The 22693-nt window shown below is 33.1% G+C and overlaps 3 protein-coding genes across 6 annotated transcripts in view; 2 read left to right on the top strand and 1 right to left on the bottom strand.

Moving 5' to 3' along the window:
- LOC101512368 (protein-ribulosamine 3-kinase, chloroplastic) overlaps nt 1–4517 on the bottom strand; it is a 6949-nt gene extending 2432 nt beyond the window's left edge. Inside the window, exons 1-8 of one of the 2 annotated variants that reach the window (XM_004510821.4) lie at nt 4304–4517; nt 3422–3575; nt 3161–3251; nt 2817–2891; nt 2658–2746; nt 2365–2483; nt 1981–2121; nt 1390–1466 (exon numbers count right to left, since the gene is read on the bottom strand). In XM_004510821.4, coding sequence (XP_004510878.1) covers nt 1390–1466; nt 1981–2121; nt 2365–2483; nt 2658–2746; nt 2817–2891; nt 3161–3251; nt 3422–3575; nt 4304–4370 — 813 coding nt within the window. In that variant the 5' untranslated portion in view covers nt 4371–4517. The remainder of the gene's footprint in view (nt 1–1389; nt 1467–1980; nt 2122–2364; nt 2484–2657; nt 2747–2816; nt 2892–3160; nt 3252–3421; nt 3576–4303) is intronic. The other variant, XM_027337066.2, reaches the window with a different exon arrangement.
- A 193-nt stretch (nt 4518–4710) lies between these two features.
- On the top strand, nt 4711–6657 carry LOC101512902 (zinc finger CCCH domain-containing protein 62-like). Of its 3 annotated transcripts, none has more exons than XM_027337067.2 (3): nt 4711–4923; nt 5944–6123; nt 6226–6657. In XM_027337067.2, exons 1-3 carry the CDS (start codon nt 4858–4860, stop codon nt 6394–6396), a joined length of 417 nt encoding a protein of 138 aa, XP_027192868.1. In that variant the 5' UTR covers nt 4711–4857; the 3' UTR covers nt 6397–6657. The 3 variants fall into 3 exon arrangements, 2 of the variants coding, with proteins under 2 accessions (XP_027192868.1, XP_004510881.1); XM_004510824.4 differs by having other exon boundaries at nt 4719–5033; XR_012161361.1 differs by lacking the exon at nt 4711–4923 and adding an exon at nt 5133–5610.
- A 1013-nt stretch (nt 6658–7670) lies between these two features.
- LOC101496487 (uncharacterized) lies at nt 7671–9163 on the top strand. The gene is made up of 3 exons (XM_012718751.1): nt 7671–8348; nt 8424–8519; nt 8825–9163. Exons 1-3 carry the CDS (start codon nt 7671–7673, stop codon nt 9161–9163), a joined length of 1113 nt encoding a protein of 370 aa, XP_012574205.1.
- Nucleotides 9164–22693: the final 13530 nt, after the last annotated feature.

Below are 22693 nucleotides of genomic sequence, written 5' to 3'. Positions count from 1 at the left end.
GGAATTAAGCATGCAAGGAGGCAACCTTAATCAGTACCAAACACGAACAAATGGCAATGAGGAGCGACGGGGGAACCACGAAAATCGCAATCGGGGAACTAAGCATCTTCCATATTCTGAGTTAATGGAACGTAAGGCGCGAGGCCTCTGTTTTCGATGTGGGGAAAAGTTCCACCCTCTTCATCAGTGTGCTGAAAAACAGCTGCGTTTGATAATTCTGGGGGATGATGAAGTGGCGGACGATGCCGGTGAAGTCCTAGCTATCGAATTGAAGGAAGGGGAGGAAGACGTTGCAGTAAGATGCAACTCTGCAGTGCTGTGCAGAATAGCAGAGGAAGGCAAAGCTCAAAATTGGTTCCCTTTTCCCCTACGTTTAGAAGGTACCGTGAAGGGTATACCGGTCACGATGATGGTGGACACTGGTGCTACTCATAATTTTGTGACTCCTCAAATGGCTGCAGTTCTGCAACTTCCATTAGAACAGATCCCAGCTACGAATGCAAAATTTGGAAACGGTTCCTATGTGGCCATAACAGAAAAGTGTGAGAAGTTTGACATTCAAATTGGAAGGTTCCAGACCACTGTTGAAGCTTACATAGTGGAATTACAAGGTGAGGACATGATTTTAGGAGTGGCTTGGCTGCATAAGTTAGGCAAGGTGTCATTTGATTGGGAAGAAATGACAATTTGCTTGGACTGGAAGGGGAAAACTGTGAAGCTGCAGTGTCAAAATTCGGAGAATTGGAGAATCAATTGGGAAAAAGAACTTAATGTTGTTACCACGAATATACTAAAGCCAAGAAAAGTCATAACATGGGAAGAGAATAAGGAAACCATCAGCTGGGAACATGGAAGTTTGCTACAGAATCAATGTCTTAATGTTAGCCTTGAGGACAAGGCTCATTTTGAAGCGGATGGCAATGATAGAACACGGCAAATTAAGAGAAACGAGGGCCCAAATAGTGGGGTCCACTCAACCAAGTCACACACTTCACACACATTCAATTTGTTGAATGATGGATGGGAAGGAATAAATGCTAGTAACAATGTCTCTTATTCTACTGATATTCCATTAAAGAGGGGGAAGTGAGAAAGACATTCAGTTTCAAGAAGGATGAATGAAAGGAATAAAAACTAATTAATAATGTCATTTATTTTATGTTATAAGAATGAGGGAATAGGAAGAGGGGAGACATTCAGAAAATATTCTAAGAAACAATTAGGCTGGTTAGGAGCAATTCTGCTCTGGTTTAGGAGTTCTTGGAGCTCTGGTTTATTTCTTTTTCTTCATTTTCATATTTCCAGCATTGTAAGAGCTTCAGAGCTCGTCAATTCAAGTTAATAAAATTCTGTTTTCTATCAGTACCATATTTCAGCTATCAATATTACCTCAAAATAAGAATTATAGAATGAGCCTCCAAAGCCAGCACACCAAGACATACCGAATTCTGCCTCATTGTGTCCATCTATAGAACAAGAAAAAACAAAATATAAATGGTAGTATATTCTAAAGATATCTTTATTCTAAATCTTAAATATATTTAGATCTAAATCAAAATATAAATATAAATCTAAATCTAAATAAAATCTTCAAAAGATATTTAGGCATTTTATTCTCAACAAATAAGTTATTTCCAAATGTGTGATAAATATCAAAATCTCGCTCGAATTTTGAGTCAAGGGCAAACCAGAAAAGTGTTCGTGCTAAAGATACAAAGATGCTATCTAAGTTTGAAGTATTCAGCGATCACAACAGTCTACGGTATTTTTGGCAAGCAATATCAAAATCATATGTAAGTCTACTATTTTCCAGATTCAGCATTTTTGGCAGGCAATATCAAAATCAAAAGACACTGCTATATGAGAAATTTTAAATAAAAAATTTCCTTTTTATTTTTCCTTTGTATTTTAACTAGAATTTTGGTTCCAAACTTTAGTTGCTATTGCCAAATAACACCTTCTTACTAATGCTTGACTTACAATAACATGCTGGGTCCAATATGACAGGTTCTCCATTTTTGTCGGAGCTTATGTTTCCACTCCATAGATCTCCATGTAGCAAGCATGGTTCAATCACCACATTGTCAAACAGCGGTGCGATGTTTTTCACTAGTATCTGCCCTGTCGAACAAGTCAATCCATATAAATAATAGTCTTATATTAGAGGAGAGTCTAGAACACTTATAACATTATTAAACTAAGTAAAAAGCATGTCAGTACTCGCCAAGAATTATTGTAATGAGAAAATATCACAAAAAATTGGCAAATTAAACTAAGTAAACTTCACGTGATACACCAAAATCAGGTGTATGGCTAAAATCAATGGATGGAAAGAACAATAGTACTGTACTGAAACAAAATTACCTTTTTCAAAAATGGTTCTGTCACTATATTGGTCTAATGCCAGCTGCAACTGGTAACCTAATCGATGTTCTCCATAAAACTGAATCCAATCTGATGACCAGGTATTTATCTGTGGAGTACTACCTCATAATATATAGACCATATAATTAAAAATCAATTATGACAAATTACAAAAAACTTTGCTCATACAAACTAATGTGATGTTCAGTTGATATATTCTAACATGAAAAAAGGCATAATAAATGATAACAATTACAATACAGCACTATAACTTTCATGACGAAGAAGTATACCTGCCAATGGTATTATCAACGTCGAAACCGAAGCCTTTACTAGATTTTCCAGACTTATGCATTTGAGCAAGCCTCCTCCCTAGAACAGACTGCGAAGCAAGAAATTACAATTAAGGTGCACAAGTTTTCCTAATTAGAAGTACTTACTAAGAAGCTAACCTGATTGCCTCGAGATCCCCCAAATTCTTTGAATTCCATAATGATGAAAGAACCACCTGCCGGTAGCGGTCCAACCTACAGTCCCTAGCAACAAGTTACCTCAAGTTCACTCCAGCAAACTAGCAAAAACAGTATCCCGATTCACTGTTGTCAAATAGCAGCGCTATAGCCTATCGTTCAGCTATATGCGGTTTAGTATAAAGTATTATCAATTAAAGGCTATAATGGCGCTATAGTGTTGTAGTGTAGCAGAATTCAAACAAACTGTTATTTTCCGCAATCCACGATTGATTGACAACACTGTCATGTCCTGATTCCTTCAAAACACTACAGTTAATTGTTACCTTATATGGCTTAGGCACACAGATTGTCCCGGTTTCATACATAGCTTCTAAACCAAGAGCCTCAGCCTCAAACATTGATTCTCCAATACTCCTGTTATAGAGTTTCAACTTTCAAACTTGTCATGTATAAGAAGAAACAAAGGAATTTAAATTTCTTTCAGAGATGATTGAAAATAATGCAACAAATGCAAAATGATCAACAGATAGATAACTCAATAATCAAAAGAAAAAACAGAAGAACGTATGCTTCATAGTTCAAACCTGTTTGTTTTAACAAAGAAAGAACCAGCATCAGTGTCATAGCGATTCGCGAAATTGATACAACCACCACCAACAGGACTAATTTTGGTTATCTTTGAAGCTTTTCCTTCGGACAGAATCCAATCACGAACTGGATCCTTACTCATGCTGCACACTAAGAAAAAACAATAAGCTTAGGAACCTTCGTTATCTTTCACAATCTTAATATCATTAATGAAATAAACATCACAAATTCATATCATAAGCCTTCCATATAGGGTGTGTTTGGAAATCGTACATTCCATGGTGACACTGCACAGCCAACAAAAAGCTACCCTTTCAAGCTTTAACTCACCGTGCGTTAAGTGTAATGTCACAACGCCAATAGTCTATTTTCTTTAATAATAAAATAAAGTTTAGGTAAATTGAATTTCAGAAGCTCGCCACGATCAGGAAAAGCTTCAAGGCTCAGAGAGCTTATATAGTTACTTACATATTATCCATCAACAAGATCCTTGTACAGACAACATAATTCGAATCCTAAGTTTTTATGGGATATTAACTCAATCCTTACCAAAATTGGAGCAACCTTCGTTGGCCATGATGATAGTCTATTATAATTCTTTTAAACTAAGATTATATTAGTCTTCTTCATAGCATTTTCACAACAACAATTATTACAATAAGAACAAGAATTAGAAATTAAAAGCAATCAAACAACATGGGTAGGATTAGATAGTTAGACACAAACCATCAAAAACTATAAAAATTGTAATTCTGTTGCAAATGATAAATTAAAAACAATAAATAAATATATTGACATTACATAAAATTGTGCTATAAAATGATTGGTGATGTCTCAAACAAGCTCGTAGAAGAGTGTAAGTAGTTAATGTTACTTACTTGGAGATGATTTGGTTTTGGTGAAAGAAGGTAGAGGAAGGGAAGAGAAGCATGTTGAAGTGGACATGATTCACACGTGTGGTGTTCAATTCTTATCCACAGACACCCTTTTTTCTTCTTCCTCTTGCCTTTACCAACAATCACTCCCTGTCCTTGTCCCTTCCTTGATTTGGTTTTTGTTTTTTCAAATCTGTTTTTAAGATTTTTTTGGCTACTCAATGGGAATAATTCACTTTGTTGGGTCAAGTGTGATTGAAAACTGTTGAGGGTAAAATATTCTATTTCTTTTATAACTTTATAAATTTTTTCGAAAAATATAAATTTTGAGAATTTAATAATAATAATAATTATAATTTGAGAAACTGTAAAAAGGGAACCCGTGTGGTTGTGGTTATTATATTGTGCCTTAGAAAGAAGGGCAGAACCCGGTTGTGAGGAAGAAACCCGCAAACCTATAAATAAAGCAATTCACTCTGTTAACTACTCATTCAACTCAACTCACTCAAGTTGCTGAGGCTTCTCAGAAATCTTCACCAATTATCTGCAAATATTGGATGGATGAAAACTGTGTTTACGGTGATGCGTTGTCCACATTAACAAAGCTTCAAGGACACAAGAAGGTACTTGGAGTTAACCACCCTTTAGTATTCCTACGAAATGCAATAATTTTTGCCTTACCATTGGATGCCACAAGATGCTTTACTCAGGATCAATGGACCAAACCATTAAGGTATTTCTATTGTCTGTTTGCGAGGATTCTCTGATTTTTTTCCTTTCAAATCTATGTATTTCTCAATGGAATTTTTTAAAAAAATATTATTAAGGTTTTTTATTAGTTACTGGACAGAGAATATCATATTTGTCAAATTATGATCAAATTAGAATCTCTTCATGTTCATGTTTTTGATCTGTTAATGTTCAGTTATGAAATTTTGGTTTTTTTTGCTCTTGATATGTTGATTTTTAAGTCTTTCTCTGTGAAATTCACTCTCTTTCTGTCTGATTTTGTGACAGAATGGAGTTGGAGCATTTTAAGCTTTAGCTAGATGATTTTTGTTGTTGTACTGAAATTTGGCTTATTTCTAAGAATGGTTTTGTTTCAATTTCCTACTCTTTTATTGGTAACCTAATTGTTGAACCGATTAGGTTGTTATTAGGTGGACAACAGTCTTTCTTCTTTAATTGGTATCATCCTGTGCTGTTCTTTTCTTCTGGTAGTGTTTAGTTGAAGATGCAACTACATTTGTCCTAAGTTTTGAACTAGTCTCTTTGAATTTTGCCATTGAATCTATGAAGGGAGGTCTCTGGTAGGGTTTCTTTAATATTTTTTTCATCTTCCCTTTTTGTTTTGGGGGGTAGGGTTGATATTAGTTGTGGTCTAATATAAGATAATACTTTTATAATATTGTCTGATGTCCAGTTCTGCATACTGATGTAGACTTTGCCAAAAGAGTCTTTGTCTTTTTCTTGTGTAATGCTGGAATTGACATTGTTGTGTGTATTTTGTTGTATATTTTTATCCATGTTTTGTCATTATGAATCTTTGGTTTGTCTATTGTTCTCCTATGTTAGGTACACAAATGACTGTTGCTTTTATCTATGTTTTTGGTGAGATAGTAATTTGTTATTGTTTTATTCAGGTTTGGAATCTTGACACATTTGAGTGTACAGTGACACTCCATGGGCATACTGGCCCAGTCACATCCCTTAGATGTTGGGACAATTTCTTGTTATCTGGTTCATCTGATTGCACCATTAAGGTCTGGGCTGCCACTGAAGAAGGACCTCTAAAAGTGATATATTCACAAAATGTGGAAAACGTAAGTAGCTTAACTTGTATAATATTTGTGCATAAGTATAAGTTTTTTATTGTGTTGGTTGATAATTTTTGGGTATTGAGTGGTCATGTAAATTGTTGCTAGACGAGAATTTGGATCGATAGAGGTTGGTTCCGGTGGACTCTTCTTCCCCAGAGATGGTACTGGTTTGATGACGGCCTGGAAATGGTTGAAAGATCCCAAATTGGCAGCATCCTCTTGAGTCATGAGAAAGATAATCTTCTTTTGGTTTTCTTGCACCAACTACCTTGTTGATGTGATTGATGCTTTCAGGCAGAGGAGTATATGATCAATTATAGTCCATTAGAATCCTCTTGAGTCATGATCATTTATACAGTTTGTAACACTAGTCAATTTATTTTCCCCTGATCATTGAGATATATTGATTGTAAAAAGATGAAAATGTTATATTGAACAGTCCAATTTCTGCTGTTAGTTCAAGTTATCATTCTTTCTAACCAATGTTATTATTCTCTTCTGATGTAACTAAAAAATATAGTGAAGATTATCTTTGTATATTGTTTCTACAGTCATTTACCAATTTATGTTCTTGAAAGTAAATAATTGTGGAAAATTATAATTGAGAGCGGGTTTCCAATTGCTCACAGCAGTTGTTTGATATATCATATTATGCAAGTTCAGATTAAATATCTTATTGCAGTTTTGTTTTAAAATGTCTTTTTACAATTCAAATTACACTTTTGCTTCCCACACCCCTCATTTTGCTTCCCACACCTCTAATTTTTTTTATAAATCCAAAATACCCTTCCTTCTATATTCATTTAACCCCATTATTTCTATCTTCATCATCTTCATTAACCTAACATCTTCAATCATTTTGATACATTCCATCTTCAATAATCTTAAATCATCTTCAACATCTTCACATTGTAGTTAAAGTGAGTCAACTAGGTATGTATGTTGTTGTGTTTTTTAGTTTCAATTTTTTTTCAAAATCTGGGTTTTGTATGTGAACTGAGTTCACGTACAAGTACGTGAAAAGAGTTCACGTACCTGATAAAGTAAAGAAAACCTAGATGCTACGTTATTTAGGTTTACATAGACGTATGTGATTTAATATTGCGTACATTAATGGAGTTTAAGAATTCACATAAGATATGTGAATTGAGTTAACGTATGTGTACGTGAACTTAGTTAACGTATCAAATACGCGAATTGAATTCAAGTAAACATACGTGAACTGAGTTCACGTACATGTCATATTATTGAAACATATGAGTCTTACGTGAATTGAGTTCATGTACGTTTACTTGAATTCAATTAACATATTTGATACGTTAACTGAGTTCACGTACACATACGTGTATCTTATAAGTGTGATTTTTTTTGTGGGTTTAGGTGTTAGGGTTTTTTATGTTATATTTTTTGGATGCAGTTAAATGGATCAAGGGAGAGACAACACTAAGGAAATGTATGAAGGTTTGGAACTTGATTTTGAGGAAATGTATGATGATTTGGATCCTAATTTTGAAGAAATGTAGGATGATTTGGAACCTAATTTTGACAATATGAATGACAGAGTTGAACCTGTTATGATTGATTTGACTGATGTGTTTACCACCGGCATGATGTTTGATACACGAGATGATTTATTGAAATGGGCTAGAAATGTTGGAAGGGAAAATGGAATTGTCGTTGTCATTTTTAGATCTGAAACTGCGACAGCACGACCAAGAACAAAGACAAAATTAATTATTGGTTGTGAAAAAAGTGGTAAATATAGACCTTGGAAGAATCCTAATCTTAAGAGGAGTACTTGGACTAGAAAATGTGAATGTCCACTTAGATTTAGAGGAACACGATCAAGTGTTGGTGAGAGATGGTATTTGCATGTAATGTGTGGTCTCCATAACCACGAATTGGCCAAAAAACTGATTGGTCATTCTTTCTTAGGCCGATTGTCTCAAGACGAGAAAAATGTACTTGGTGATATGACGAAGAACTTGGTAAAATCAAAAAACATTTTAATGACACTAAGGGATCATAACGTTGAAAGTTTGACGACAATAAAACAAGTTCACAATGCACGTCTAGCATATCGTTCATCACTTATAGGTAATAGAACAAAAATGCAACATCTTTTGATATTGATGGAACGCGACAAATATGTCTATCGATATAGAAAGGTAGATGGTTCAGATGAGTTGAGAGACATATTTTGGGTCTATCCAGATGCTATCACTCTTGTAAATAATTTTCACATAGTATTAATTATGGATAGCATATACAAGACCTGTAGGTATTGAATGCCATTATTTTAGATTATTGGTGTTACATCTACTGAAATGACATTTTGTGTGAGATTTGCATATCTACAGTCTGAGCGTGCTGATAACTTCACGTGGGCACTACAAATGGTGAAAGAATAGATTACAAGTGGTGAAGTTGAAATCATCGTTACTGATAGAGACCTTGCTTTGATGAACACAGTTGAATATGTTTTTTCAAAAGCAATAATTTATTATTCTTGTTTCATATATGCAAGAATGCCAAAGTCAAGTGCAAGATGACTGTGTTTCCAAAAAAGAAACAGGCGCAAATAATGGAGGCATGAGAGGCTCTTATTTACAATTATGATAAGGCTTAGTACTACATGAAGTTGGCTATCTTTGAATAAATTTGTAGTAGTTGTTCTATTTTTTATGATTATGTACACGAGCAGTGGTTAATTCCTCACAAGGAAAGGTTTGTTGAGGCGTGGACAAATAGTGTTATGCACTTTGGGAACACCACAACACAAAGGGTTGAGTCAGCGCATTGGAGTTTGAAAAGGATATTACAAGATAATATTGGTGATATATGCAATGTTTGGGAAAACATCAATAACATGATTGTATTACAACACAATAATGTAATAACATCATTTGAAAATGGCATCATTCAAAAGGTGCATCGATATATTAATAGATTATATGCCAATATACGCGGTGTTGTGTCCAAAAATGCAATAGATCACATTGCGGCAGAGTATGATCGCATGAAGTATGTAGGTATTGATTAGATTGAGTGTCGTTGCACGACAACACATGGTCTACCTTGTGCATGTGAAATAGCCATGTATAGTATGATCCCACGTTCCATTCCATTAGACAATATTCATGTTTGGTGGAGTAAATTAACTTTTCATGTTGATGCATCGAGTAAACCTTCAGAGTTATCTGTGAAACATGAAATAGATGTGATAGTGAAAAAGTTTGAAGAACTTGATATACTTGGCAAAATTTCACTTAAAGGTAAATTACGAGAGATCGCGTATCCATCCACTACGTCGATGTGTCCACCTGTTGCCAAGGTTAAAACAAAAGGTGCACCAAAAAAAGGCAAAAGGTGCACTTGATATTTAATACTGTCGAAATCCAAAATAGATATCCAAAATACATATCCAAAATGATATTTCAAATACATATCCAAAATGATATTCAAAATACATATCCAAAATACAAATCCAAATCCAACTAATGTCTAAGTCCCTCTATGTCTCCTACGATATGGTACTACGTTGATCCAATCTATACCACCACTCATCTGAGATCGCAACACCAAAATTAATTCGTTCACGAGTGTCATGCCATCAGGTAATACCAGTTGTTGACCAAGAAGCTCCTCTGCAATTTGTATTGCTCGGCTCTACATTAAAAAATACATTAATTAATTAATTTAGTTAAAAAAATTACATGACTAATTAATTTAATTATGTCATAAATTAAATTTAAATGAATTTACCATTGTTTTAACTGGAGCTGGAGCATGATCATCATCGGCAGGTTCTGCAACCGAATGAGCTACATGGACTGGTTCTCTACGAATGATATATGGATGAGAAATCCGACGAAACCAGACCATGTACTTATTTGCACAGTCTACATGTTCATGTACAATTGCCCCATCGTCAACTACATGCACAACATATTGCGTAAACATGACGTCCATTTCCTCTGGTGTGGTCGTCTGACCTACTATCTCCAAAGGTGAACCAAGGATGGTTTGGACATGTCCATATTGACGCAATACCCTATCTGGCAAGTGAGCATACATCTTGGGACCACAACGTATCCACCATCTGAATAATGAAACAACCTCAAATGGTCGCTTCGATCTATGCTCTATGTAGGGTGTCCAACATATGTCATCAACATCAATCTCGTCAAGTGCTTTCCTAAATGGAAGAACCAAATCCTTATCCCGTTTTGGCTTCCATCTAAGTGCTCTAGGATACTCCTTAAAATAAATTTGAGATAGTCTATAAAAATTTGCATATAATGCTGGAAAATGCTCATACACCCACACATGCACATATATAATAAGATATCCATAAATCAGTAAAGCAACCCAGAAAAACAACAAACAAACCAAGCTAGAAAATCGCCAAACCAGTACAAGAAATCAAGAAAACATCAGACCATAAATGAGTAATCCAGCCCAGGAAATAAATAAAAAAAAAAAACCAGACCAGGAAAGCAAGCGTAAATACCTGTAATAGTGTCAGATACCCTGATACCGTTCTAGTCTGATGCATGCTCGCTTCTCGAAGATTGTCGTAGAGGTAAGCAAGCGCAACAACACCCCATGCATATCCCCCGAATGAGTTGAGATATCTGAAGCATTCAAGGTAGGCAACGCTCACTACGAAGGCACTCTCGTCGCTGAACAAGGTGCAACCGACCAAACATCAAAGAAATGCCCTCGCAGCCATCTGCCAATGCTGATTAGCACATCGCTGATGGTATACGTCAAGCAACCAACTATATCAAACAGTGGTTGTTCGCGTCAAGTTGAACTCAGCATATGCAGCAGCCTGATTAACCCCAAGAAGCTCAGCCAATAATTCTGCAACATCATCCATGTTAAATATATTAACGCTGAAGAATGCACTAGTGATAGGTATATGCAGCAGCGAGGAGACATCATCCAAAGTAATGGTCATCTCTCCAATTGGAAGATGAAAGCTATTGGTGTCGCGATGCCACCTCTCGACAAAGGCATAAATGATCCCTTTGTCGATCATCTCGTAGCTGCATTTTAGCAACGTATATAACTCGAAGTTTTTAACAAGTTCCTCAACCTCTTCATTTTCAATAACAACTTCTTTTAAATTTTTACCGTTGCTAAAAAACCCTAACTCTCCGCGATCCTGAAATAAATTAACCGAACAAATATAAGTTTAAACACATTAAGCAACTATTAAAAATTTAATTTGATTCATAAATTTACCACGACGTCCCATAGTCGTGTCGCAACATGATTCCCATATGTTCTTAAGATCACATACGTCAACTACCTAATTCTACGTGATATGAGTTCACGGACGTGAACTCCTAACCCTACGCGATATGAGTTCACGGACATGAACTCCCTAAACCTACATGATTTAAGATCACAAATGTCAACTACCTAATCCTACGTGATCTAAGTACACAGACGTGAACTCCAAAACTAATCCCTACGTTAACTGAGTTCACGTACGTGAACTCAGTGTCATCAAACCCAGAAAACACGAACACCAATGCCATGGATAAACATTCAAAGACAACAACACCATTGATAAACATTCAAAAACAACAACACCATTGATAAACATTCAAAAATAGAAAACACGAACACCATTGATAAATAAGGATTTGCTTACTTGATTGAAGATGATTGAAGTGTTGAAGGTGTTGAAGATGATGAAGGTGTTGAAGATGATATAGGTGTTGAAGACGATGAAGGAGTTGAAAATGATTGAAGAATGTTGAAAATGATTGAAGATGATTGAAGAAGGAAAATATGAAGATGATTGAATGTTAGGTTAATGAAGATGAAGATGATGAAGATAGAAATGATGGAGTTAATTGAATAAAGAGGGAAGGATATTTTGGATTTACAAAAAAATTAAGGGGTGTGGGAAGCAAAATGAAGGATGTGGGAAGCAAAAGTGTTCAAATTATTTGTTCAGAATTTTCTCGTTGACAAATAAAGCTTCGTGCATTAGAGAGCCTTTCCTGTTGTAATATCAAGATTGCTTTAGAGAGTCTTTCAAAAAATTGGATTGCCAAACAATGATTTAATGCGGAAAAAAAAAAGAGATGTCTTGTCTAACATGATTAGTTATCGGTGTTAAATAACTTTCCATTACATTCATAGTGCATATTAATTTTATCCTTGGAAGATAATAACATATTTTGTTTTTGTCAAACTCACAAACAATTGCGATGTCTGGGATTTGAACTTAGTATATAATGTCTAACCTAACAATATCAGTATTTTGTCAGTTGAGCTGTAAACATATTTTGTCTTTTTAATTATAAATTTATGTGTTGAATGGTTCATTCAACTCCAATTTCTCGATAAAAACTTTCCATGTTTCTTTTTCTTGTGTGATAAAGTCAAATTCCAATTATGTTTGGGACAATTGTAAAATAGTCGTGTAACTAGGATTAATGAAAATTTTCTCCTTGTACTTTTTTTAAAGTAAATGTTAATAAAGCATTCAATTCACGAGCACAGTAAGCTACTGTCAATATTCACCGTATGTGAATTTTTGTAGACATATTTTAACAACTAATTTAAGAAAGTGATATTATGGTGTAATTTGATTGGATATGTATCTCTAAAAAAAATATACGTTATTCAATTATAACTTATCCTATGTATAACAACTAACAAATTGCTGATTTTTTTTTTTGTTGAAGTTGATTTTTAAATTTCATCATTATATATTTTAATATATTTTATATTTCATATATTTTAATTTAATTAATAAAAATATTTATCACATTTCAATTATAATTTATCTTGTGCGTCACAGGATGAATATGTATTAGTAATTGTTTAATTGAAAATAATAACTGTCAATTAAGTTTATGGAGGTCTATGAAAAATTACTATTTTTTTAGATTAATTTAGTTGTCATTTTTTTTTTCAAATAGTTATTAATTTATTTGTTTGTTGTAAGTATTATCACTACTACAATCATATTCAACCAAAAATTAGAATAGAGTAGCACTAGTGAACAACCAAGCTAATATTGAGTAAAAAACTTATAATAATATTAACCAACAATATTAATATTAGTCAATGATATTTATATAATCGAGCAATTTATAAATCAAATGACCCGAATTTTATATACTTCAGCTTTAGTCAATAAACTTTGTTTTTAGCCGAAGTTCATCTGATTTGGTTCATGAACAAAGTTTAAATAATTAATTGTCGAGTCGATTCATAAAGTATGTTCGAGTTCAAAGGATTGGTATAACATATTTTCTTGCCTAAAGCAAAATTTGAGATGTAGGCCTTTTAAAACAAATTTTTTTTTTTACCGTTAGACTAAGTTATTGAAGTTAAACACGTCCCATCGTTTTGAATTGTAATGTTTAAATATTTTTTGATGAAGGATTATTTGAAATTATAGTAATTCTACTTCACTAATACATACGAGTTTGGATATTTTAATCTAAATTTCTCTATTTCTTTTAAATCAGTTGGATTAAAAACTTATATTGTATAAAAACAAATAATTAATTACATCAATTTATTACAAATAATTAATTAATTACAAATAATTTCTTACAAATATATTGGATAATAAAACCAAAATAATCAAGATCAAATAACACTCCATATTGAGCAAGGTTATTTTCTTTCTAGATGTGGATTCAAGGTTCTTTTTAAAAAATGTAAGAAATGTGGATGACCTTTTTTTAATAGTCGTTCGAGTAAAAAAAAAGACATGGTCACAGTAAAGTTTGTGAAACCTACGAACACTTATCAATGTTAAATGCGAGTGAAAATGTTATCAATTTCATTTTGGCATCATGCAACAGAGCTCAATTTAAAAGGGAAGGATGAGATCAAATAAAATAGAGATGAAAAGAATGTTAATGATGTTATTTTTTACGATTAGAGAATATAAAATAAAAAAATGAAAAAAATGAAAAAATCATATTCCTAACTCTTTTGTATATAATATAATAGATAATAAAGGGTTAAAATATAAAAGTAATTTTTGTTTTGCATTTTACGTATGTGGCGTATGTGTCTTCGAAACACGCATCTCTGGGAGATGACAGGGACACGCATCTCCAGAATTTTTTAATTTTTTTTATAAATAATAATACATTAATAAAATAATATTAATATATTATTAAAATATTTTTAATTCGTTGATGTTGAAAAATGACATCACCTCTTTTTTTCTTTTTTATTTTATTTTCTACATTTTTACTCTTTTTATTTAAATAATTTTTCTTTAAGAATATAATAAAAAAAAATAATCTTCTTATCTTTACTTCAACGTAAAAGATCATTCAAATATTCTTATATATAGATAAAAAAAACGATAAAGTGGATATATTTTATTTGAATGAATTGTGTGATATTTTAAAAACTTGTGCAAATTGCATGACGCACAAAGATTGTGTGACTTGTAGAAATGGTAAAGCATGTGAGAATTGAAATTTTAACCTTTTCAAGACTACGTACAAATCGCATGGAATTCTAAAAAAAAACTATATAAATAGTTAATACTTATTGATATTTTCTTTCAAGATCCACCACTACCTGCCCTATGAACAGATCAACTGGATATGAGCGCAGGGTCATAGTAACATTTTTATATTACATAATTATCTATTGTATTTTAATCTCGTTTATATTTAGGTTATATTGAATTGAAACATTTGGGAAGGTTGATCATGAGGAGAGAGAAAGCAAAAGGAGGGAGGGTGGTAAAAGGAGAAAGAAAGGATGGTAAAGTAACTTAGGATTCGAGCATGGTGGTTTGACACTAAAATGGAAGAATTGACAGGAGTAAATTGAAGCTTAATATTATCAGGATTTCATTTACTCTGGGCCGAAAGATCAAGATTCATTTTTGTTGAGATATGTGGCTCTCATTTGCTTCCTTCATCTATAAGCTATTTAATTTGTGGCCAATGTTAAGTCCTTAATGTTGAAGCTTTCTCCAACAATTTTACCTTGCTTCACGTGGACATGCAATGAGGAAATGTTCCCTAGCCTTTTGTTACATGCTACACACCTCCTCCTTATTTGCATGCTCATTGCCACATGTCACGTTACTTCATGATGAAGAAGGTACTCTACATGACTATAAAAGGCAACACACATAAGGCATAAAAATAATCAACACACATCACCAATACAAAGCCATTTGAGAGTTCTTTATTCCATTTGAGAGTTTATTTTGTGAGAGAAAATATTGAGTGAAAAATATTGTTCTTTCTTTGTCCTCATCATTATAAGAGGATATCTTGTACTCTCTTTTACATAGTGGAACTTCGCTCTTGAGCGCCTGTGTTTTTTTTACCTCTTACACTAAGGGGGTTCATCTCTTGTTATTATTTTACTTCTCTTTATTTTCAATTGATTAGATCTTGTGCTTCCGCATACCGCTGATACCCTAACAATTTTTAATACGGGGTTTTAATAATCGGTTATGGAGAACGAATGGTGAAAAAATAATGTACTAAATTTTGAATTATTAAAAATTCACACGGATGGAGCAACATTCGTTGTGGAAAGATAAATCATATGAATAATAAATTTACTACTTGTATGACATTTGACATTAATGGTAAGTACATGGTAATTAGTTTGTAGTGAATGATATACAACAAAATTCAACAATGATATAATGATGACCTCTAAAAACGTATTTAGATGGAATTTGTCGCTACCCAGTTGTTTATAATGATTGTTCCCTTTGATCTATTGAATTTTATAGGATGGTAATTTCCGTAGCCATCAAAAAATGTCAAAATTGCTTGAAATTGATTGAAATAAGTGTTAATCGAAATTATTTTATGTAGGAAATCAAACTCGTAGTTAAGCTTCAAATAACATTTTCAAATCTCAAACTTCATGACTTGTAACGAGAATTCTTACATATGATTCCAGTCAACAATCAGGGCAACTGATGCCACAGAATCTCATTGATTAAACTTTAATGAAAAGATGATGACAACATGATAGAGAAAAAAAAAAGAGTAAAACTAGGTGAAATAGTATCATCGGCCTAGAAGTAGTAGTTGCATCACAACCATTATATTTGAATTTGTTTTGATTATCAAGCATCATAAACAATGTCAAGAGTAAGATATGGTGAATAGTAAAACTCAAACAAAAGTGAGAAATATCCTACTCTATTCCGTTAATAAAAGCAATCCTGTTCGTCCATACCTGCAAAATAAGAAAGATCAAAATAAAGTAAGGCAAAAGAAAAAGATAAAACACCATAAACAGTCTAAAATAAAACCGAAACTCTCATACACTCCCCAAAAGGGTAATATTTTCCTAAACTGAAATTAGCTCCTTCTAACTGACAAAATTTGAACAATTTTACTAATTTCATCATTCATAACTTTTATTTCTAAATGACAAACTCAATCTATTATTATTAAACCAAATTGATTTAATTGACTTACCATCTCACATTCAAGTGCTAATATCTCTTAAAAGGACAACCCAAAGGAGTGGAGATAATACAAAACACTCTTTAAATACCATAATGATGCAAATTATGATTCGATATGGAGACCACTAACAAACTTAAAAATTATGATACTAGTACATGATAAACGATGCAAATCATGTTACCTATAAGAAAATTCAGATTTGATTATGATTTTCTTGAAGTACATTTTAAATACCATAATGAAATACTAAGAAGTATATTGAGTAACTTAGAAAAAATGAAACGTGTAAGCATGAATGTATAATATTAATGAAACATTATTACAAGTGTTAGTCAGCCTTGATGGAACAAGACTCGACCACATGGGGTCCCGGGTTTTAGATACGGACTTGGCCTGAAAAGTTTGAGTAGGGCAGTTTGATCAAGTGGTTGGATTTTGTATCCCTTAATTTAACTCGTACCCTTAAAATGTTAAAATTTCAAATATATTCCTTTAATTTTTATTAAATTAATGGTAAAGAAAAATTACTCTAAAAAAATTTTCGTAATATTTTTCTCCTAAATATCTAGTACAAATTTTATAATTACCAGAAATTTCAAGGCACAAAATTTCTGATAGCGGAAATTATTTACCAGAAATTTCGCCAACAAAATATCTAGTACATTATTTATACTATTGGAAATTATGTGCCTATGTGAATGTGGAAGTTGGGTCGCTTCCTATAGAAATTTGAGGTAGAATTCCTAGAACGTTAACTATACTGGAATAAACGTGCAAGGCCATTAATTCATGAGCTTTTGAGAATAACCCTATGAAAAGGTTGTGTGTCAGTTAGATGTCAAAGATAGAGTTCAAGACTACAAGTCACTCTTGTTGAATCTGAATCTCACTTACTATGTTTATGCACAACCTTATAGAAGTGTTTCACGTTTCATCAAAAACATTTTTTTTTTTAATTCAAGTTGGGGATTGTTTGTATGTTAGTGTGTAAATTTAAAAATTATTGAAGTCCCACATTGGAAAACGCTCATATATTGAGTAGTATATATCTCTATAACTACTAAAGTCCCACATTGGATATAAAACATATGTGAGGTTGCTTTCATATATAGTAAGAGTGTACATGGACGCTGGTCGACCCGCCAACCCGATCACCCAATCCAACCCAAATTTTACCTGTACCAGGTCACTTTCGGGTCTGACCTGATCCGACTCATTGAAACCTGATCTTCACTGAAACAAATGTTTTTATTCCTAAGAGTTTTTGAACCTCGTGCAAGATGATGGACTGAACCAGTCCGAGGACAACTGCATGGAAATCCCAACGATCATAAAACATTTGTCACTTGGAAAGGGAACCTCAAAGTCTCTATAAAAGGAAATATGCTCTTCATCATCAATAGACAACAACATTGCATAAAAATATCAAGTATCTTAAAGCTATCAAGAGAAATTTACATCATCTCTTTATACTTTCTATAATCCTACACTAGATCTTTGAAATATATTTTTAGAAAGTGTTTAAGCAAAGAGAAACAATCATACTCATATCACTTTGTAATTTCCACGCGAGTTACACTTGGAAATAGTTGGAACTTGTAAGAAACAAAGTTGTAAGCTTGGTGAGGTTAAAGAATACACAAAGTGTAACCAACCTCTATGGGAGGTTAATCAGTTTGATCATCAGTAAAATCTCACAAGTGTGTGAGGACTGGATGTAGCCTTCATTGGATGAACCAATATAAAAGTTGTGTGTGTCATTCTCTATATTTTCTCTTTCTTTTACTCATCTCAAATTTAAAGGTTTAAATTACCATCCTCAAATTCACATCCTCTTAGAGAGGATAACATTTAAAAACACATGAGAAATTTTTTAAAAGAGCAAAATTCCTATCCAACCCCCTTCTAGTGATATTTTAGCTACAACAATTGACATCAGAGCAAGGTTCTCTAGAAAATTACATTTAACAATGTAAGAGAAAAAGATCAAAAGAAAAAGTGTCAAAAGCTAAGTATATTCCTGAAGGAGGATCATTCAGCAGACCACCCTATTTTGATGGCACAGATTACTACCACTGGAAAGGTAAGATAAGACTATTTCTCATATCACAAGATAAAAACATGTGGTTTGTGGTTGAAAACGAGGATCACGTCATCAGAACCAATAACACAGATGCAACCTTCGACGAGAAACCTCAAGCACAGTGGACGACTGATGAAAATGCTAAGGTACTCCTAAACTCTAAAGCTCATTTATTTCTAACGCGTGTTTTGAGCAGGGAAGAATATGATAGAGTTGAAGAATGCAAAAACACTAAGGAACTATGGGACAATTTGAAGATCCATCATGAAGGATCAAGTCACGTAAAAGATATAAGGATTGACATGAGAGTAAGAGATTTCGAACTATTCGAAATGAAGGAGGAGGAAAAAATTGATGAAATGTTCTCAAGGTTAATAATCATACTAAACAACTTGAGATCTCTTGGAAAGGTCTCTTCAAGAGAGGATAAGAAAAATTCTAAGGAGCTTACCAAAAGAATGGAGACCAATGGTGACTGCCATCACAGAAGAAAAAGACTTAACTAACATGAAATTAGAAGATCTGGTTGGAACTCTAAGAGTTCATAAACCATTATTGCTGGTAGACAATCCAAGCAAAAAGGTAAAAATGATAGCTCTAAAATCCAGCCAAATAGAAAGTTCATCCTCCAAGAAGACTAAAGATGTCATAAAAAAGGAAAGTTCAGAGTATCCTCTATATGAGGATGAGGATAAGAATGAACTCGCTCTAATTCCTAGAAGAATTCAGAGGATGATAAATCGAAGAGGACATGATAGAAGATCTCCTGAAAAAGAAAAAACTAACAAAAGTCAGATAACTTGTTTTGAATGCAACAAGATGGGACACTACAAAAGTGAGTGTCCTCTAAACAAAAGAAACTCAAGAAAATTTCCCGACAAAAATAAATCTATGATGATCACTTGGGATGACAGTGACAAGTCAAATGAAGAAGATGCCAACCTTCGTCTCATGGCAAAATCAGATACTGAAAAGATAATCATCTCAGAACTATGTCCTACTTGTGAAAAGTTAGAAATTGAATTTGACAATCTTTTAAATGACTCAAACACTTTATCTCATAAATGTGGTTTTCTCAAAAATCAACTTTTTGAAATAAAGAATCTCAATTAGAAACTTCAAGCTAAGAATGAGAAGTATGAAAAAATTATTCTAGATTTGGAGTTATCTCATGATTATCTAAGCAACAACACTTTTAAATGAAAAGAATGTTAAAATTCATCCTCCAGAAAAGGACATAGAAAAGGAAATCTTAAAAATAGAGGTTGAAGAACTAAAAAATGACATTACCAACTTTGTTAAATCTACTGAAACATTTCAAAAGGTAATGGAATCTCAATCTGGATTCTTTGACAAAGCTGGTATTGGATTTAAAAGTTCTCAAAAACAAAAATTATATGAAAATTTTTTCTTGCCAAAAAAACAAGAAGATATGCCAAAATGCACTTTTTGCAAAAAACTTGGACATACTTTCAAAAGCTGTCATGCTAAGAAGAAAGCTGACAACATAAAGAAAGGATGTTTGTTATGTGGTAAACATGGGCACCATGATTCTATTTGTTATCACAAAAGGAAAATCCTCACAAGAGGAAAAACTAACCAACAAAGACCTAATTCTATATGGGCACCTAAGTTACTTTTAAACTCTAACACATGTTCATCCTCTAATCAACAAAAGAAAGCCTTGGTACTTGGACAGTGGCTGCTCAAGGCATATGACAAGGGATAAACACTGCTTTATTTCCTTTTAGATAAAGGATGGAGGATCAGTCACATTTGGTAACAATGATAAAGCTCAAATAAGAGGTACATTTATTAATGGTAAAAATAATTCTACTAAAATTGAAAATGCTCAATATGTGGATGGTTTAAAACATAACTTGCTAAGTATTAGTCAATGATAGGGGATTTGAAGTTATTTTTAAGCCTACTCTATGCGAGGTTAAAAATTCATGCTCGGGTAGAGTTTTCTTCTCCGGTTTTAGAAAAAAGAATTTATATGAACTATATCTGGATGATTTACCTACTGAATCTTGTTTTGTATCCATTGATAAAGATAAATGGACATGGCACAAAAGAGCTGGTCATACAAGCTAAAATACTATTTCTAAACTATCAAAGTTAGAATTAGTTAACGGTCTTCCAAAAATTAATTTTGAGAAAGACAAAGTATGTGAAGCTTGTGTCAAAGGAAAACAAGTTAAAAGTAGCTTTTCACTCTAAAAACATTGTTTCAACAAATCATCCTCTTGAACTTCTTCACAATGACCTCTTTGGTCCTATCAAAACTCCAAGTCTTAGTGGACAAAGATATGGATTTGTAATTGTTGATGATTTCACACGTTTTACATGAGCTTTATTTTTAAAACATAAAGATGAAGCTTTTGAGGCATTTCATCATTTTTGCAAAAAGATTCAAAATGAAAAAGGATAAAAAATTGTCTCTGTGAGAAGTGACCATGGAGGTGAATTCAAAATTGAATATTTCAAAAGTCTTTTTGAAGAAAATGGGATTTTTCATAATTTTTCTTGCCCAAGAACTCCCTAACAAAATGGAGTTGTTGAAAGAAAAAATAGAACTTTACAAGAAATGGCTAGAACTATTTTAAATGAAGCCAACATTGAAAAATACTTTTGGGCCGAAGCCATCAACACAACTTGTTATGTTTCTAATCGTGCATCCATTAGAAATTTTTTAAATAAAACTCCTTATGAACTATGTAAAGGAAGAAAACCAAATATTTCTTATTTTCATATATTTGGATGTTATTTCTACATTCTAAATAATAAAGAAAATTTGGGAAAGTTTGACCCAAAATCTGATAAAGGTGTTTTTCTAGGATACTCCACAAAGTCAAAAGGTTATAGAATATATAATCTTAGGACTCAAATTGTGGAGGAACCCATGCATGTTATTTTTGATAAGTTTGGTGACTTGTGTTTAGAAAATATGGATAAATCTGATGAAGATGAACATTCATCCTCTCAAGTACACAGTCCAAACGAGGAGGATGATTCTAATCGAACCACTCAGCAACCTCCAAGAGGATGGAAAATAGTAACGCATCAGCCTCATGATCTGATCATTGGAAATATTGTTGATGGTGTTAGGACCAGAAATTCTCTAAAGGAAAAATACTAACAACATGGCCATGATATCATAAGTTGAACCCAAAACCATTGATCAAGCAAATTGTGACAAATCATGGGTTGAAGCTATGATGGAGGAACTATCACAGTTTGAAAGAAACAAAGTATGGAATCTTGTGCCTCATCCTCTGGACAAATCCATCATTGGAACTAAATGGATATTTAAAAGCAAACTAAATGAGGATGGAGAAGTCATTAGAAATAAAGCAAGATTAGTGGCATAAGGTTACAACCAACAAGAAGGAATTGATTATGATGAAACATTCGCACCTGTAGCAAGACTTGAAGCAATAAGAATTTTCCTAGCTTACGTTACTCATAAAGGTATCAAACTATTCCAAATGGATGTCAAAAGTTCCTTTTTTAATGGGTTCTTAAATGAGGAGGTATATGTTCACCAACCTCTTGGGTTTGAGGGTGAAAAGAAGCCCAATCATGTGTTCAAACTCTCAAAATATCTTTATGGATTAAAGCAAACTCTTCGAGCTTGGTATGAGAGGTTGAGTTCGTTTGTAAAAGAAAATAGATTTGTTAGAGGACAGATCGATACCACACTCTTCAAGAAAACTCTTAAAGAGGGTCTGTTAATTGTACAAATATATGTGGATGACATAATATTTGGGTCCACTAATGAAAGGATGTGTGACAAATTCTTCAGCCTCATGCAAAGTGAGTTTGAGATGAGTATGATGGGAGAGCTGAAATTCATTCTTCGTTTACAAATTAAACAACTAGAAACTGACATCTTCATCTCTCAAGAAAAATACACCAAAGATTTACTGAAAAAATATAACATGATTTCAGCAAAGAGTATAAGAACTCATATGCACCCTTCCTCCATGCTACACAAGGATGATGAAGGAAATCCAATATCTGAAAAGGA

Source organism: Cicer arietinum, chromosome 7 (assembly GCF_000331145.2).
Source record: "Cicer arietinum cultivar CDC Frontier isolate Library 1 chromosome 7, Cicar.CDCFrontier_v2.0, whole genome shotgun sequence".
Classification (NCBI taxonomy): Eukaryota; Viridiplantae; Streptophyta; class Magnoliopsida; order Fabales; family Fabaceae; genus Cicer; species Cicer arietinum.
This window is presented reverse-complemented; position numbering and strand designations above follow the sequence as displayed.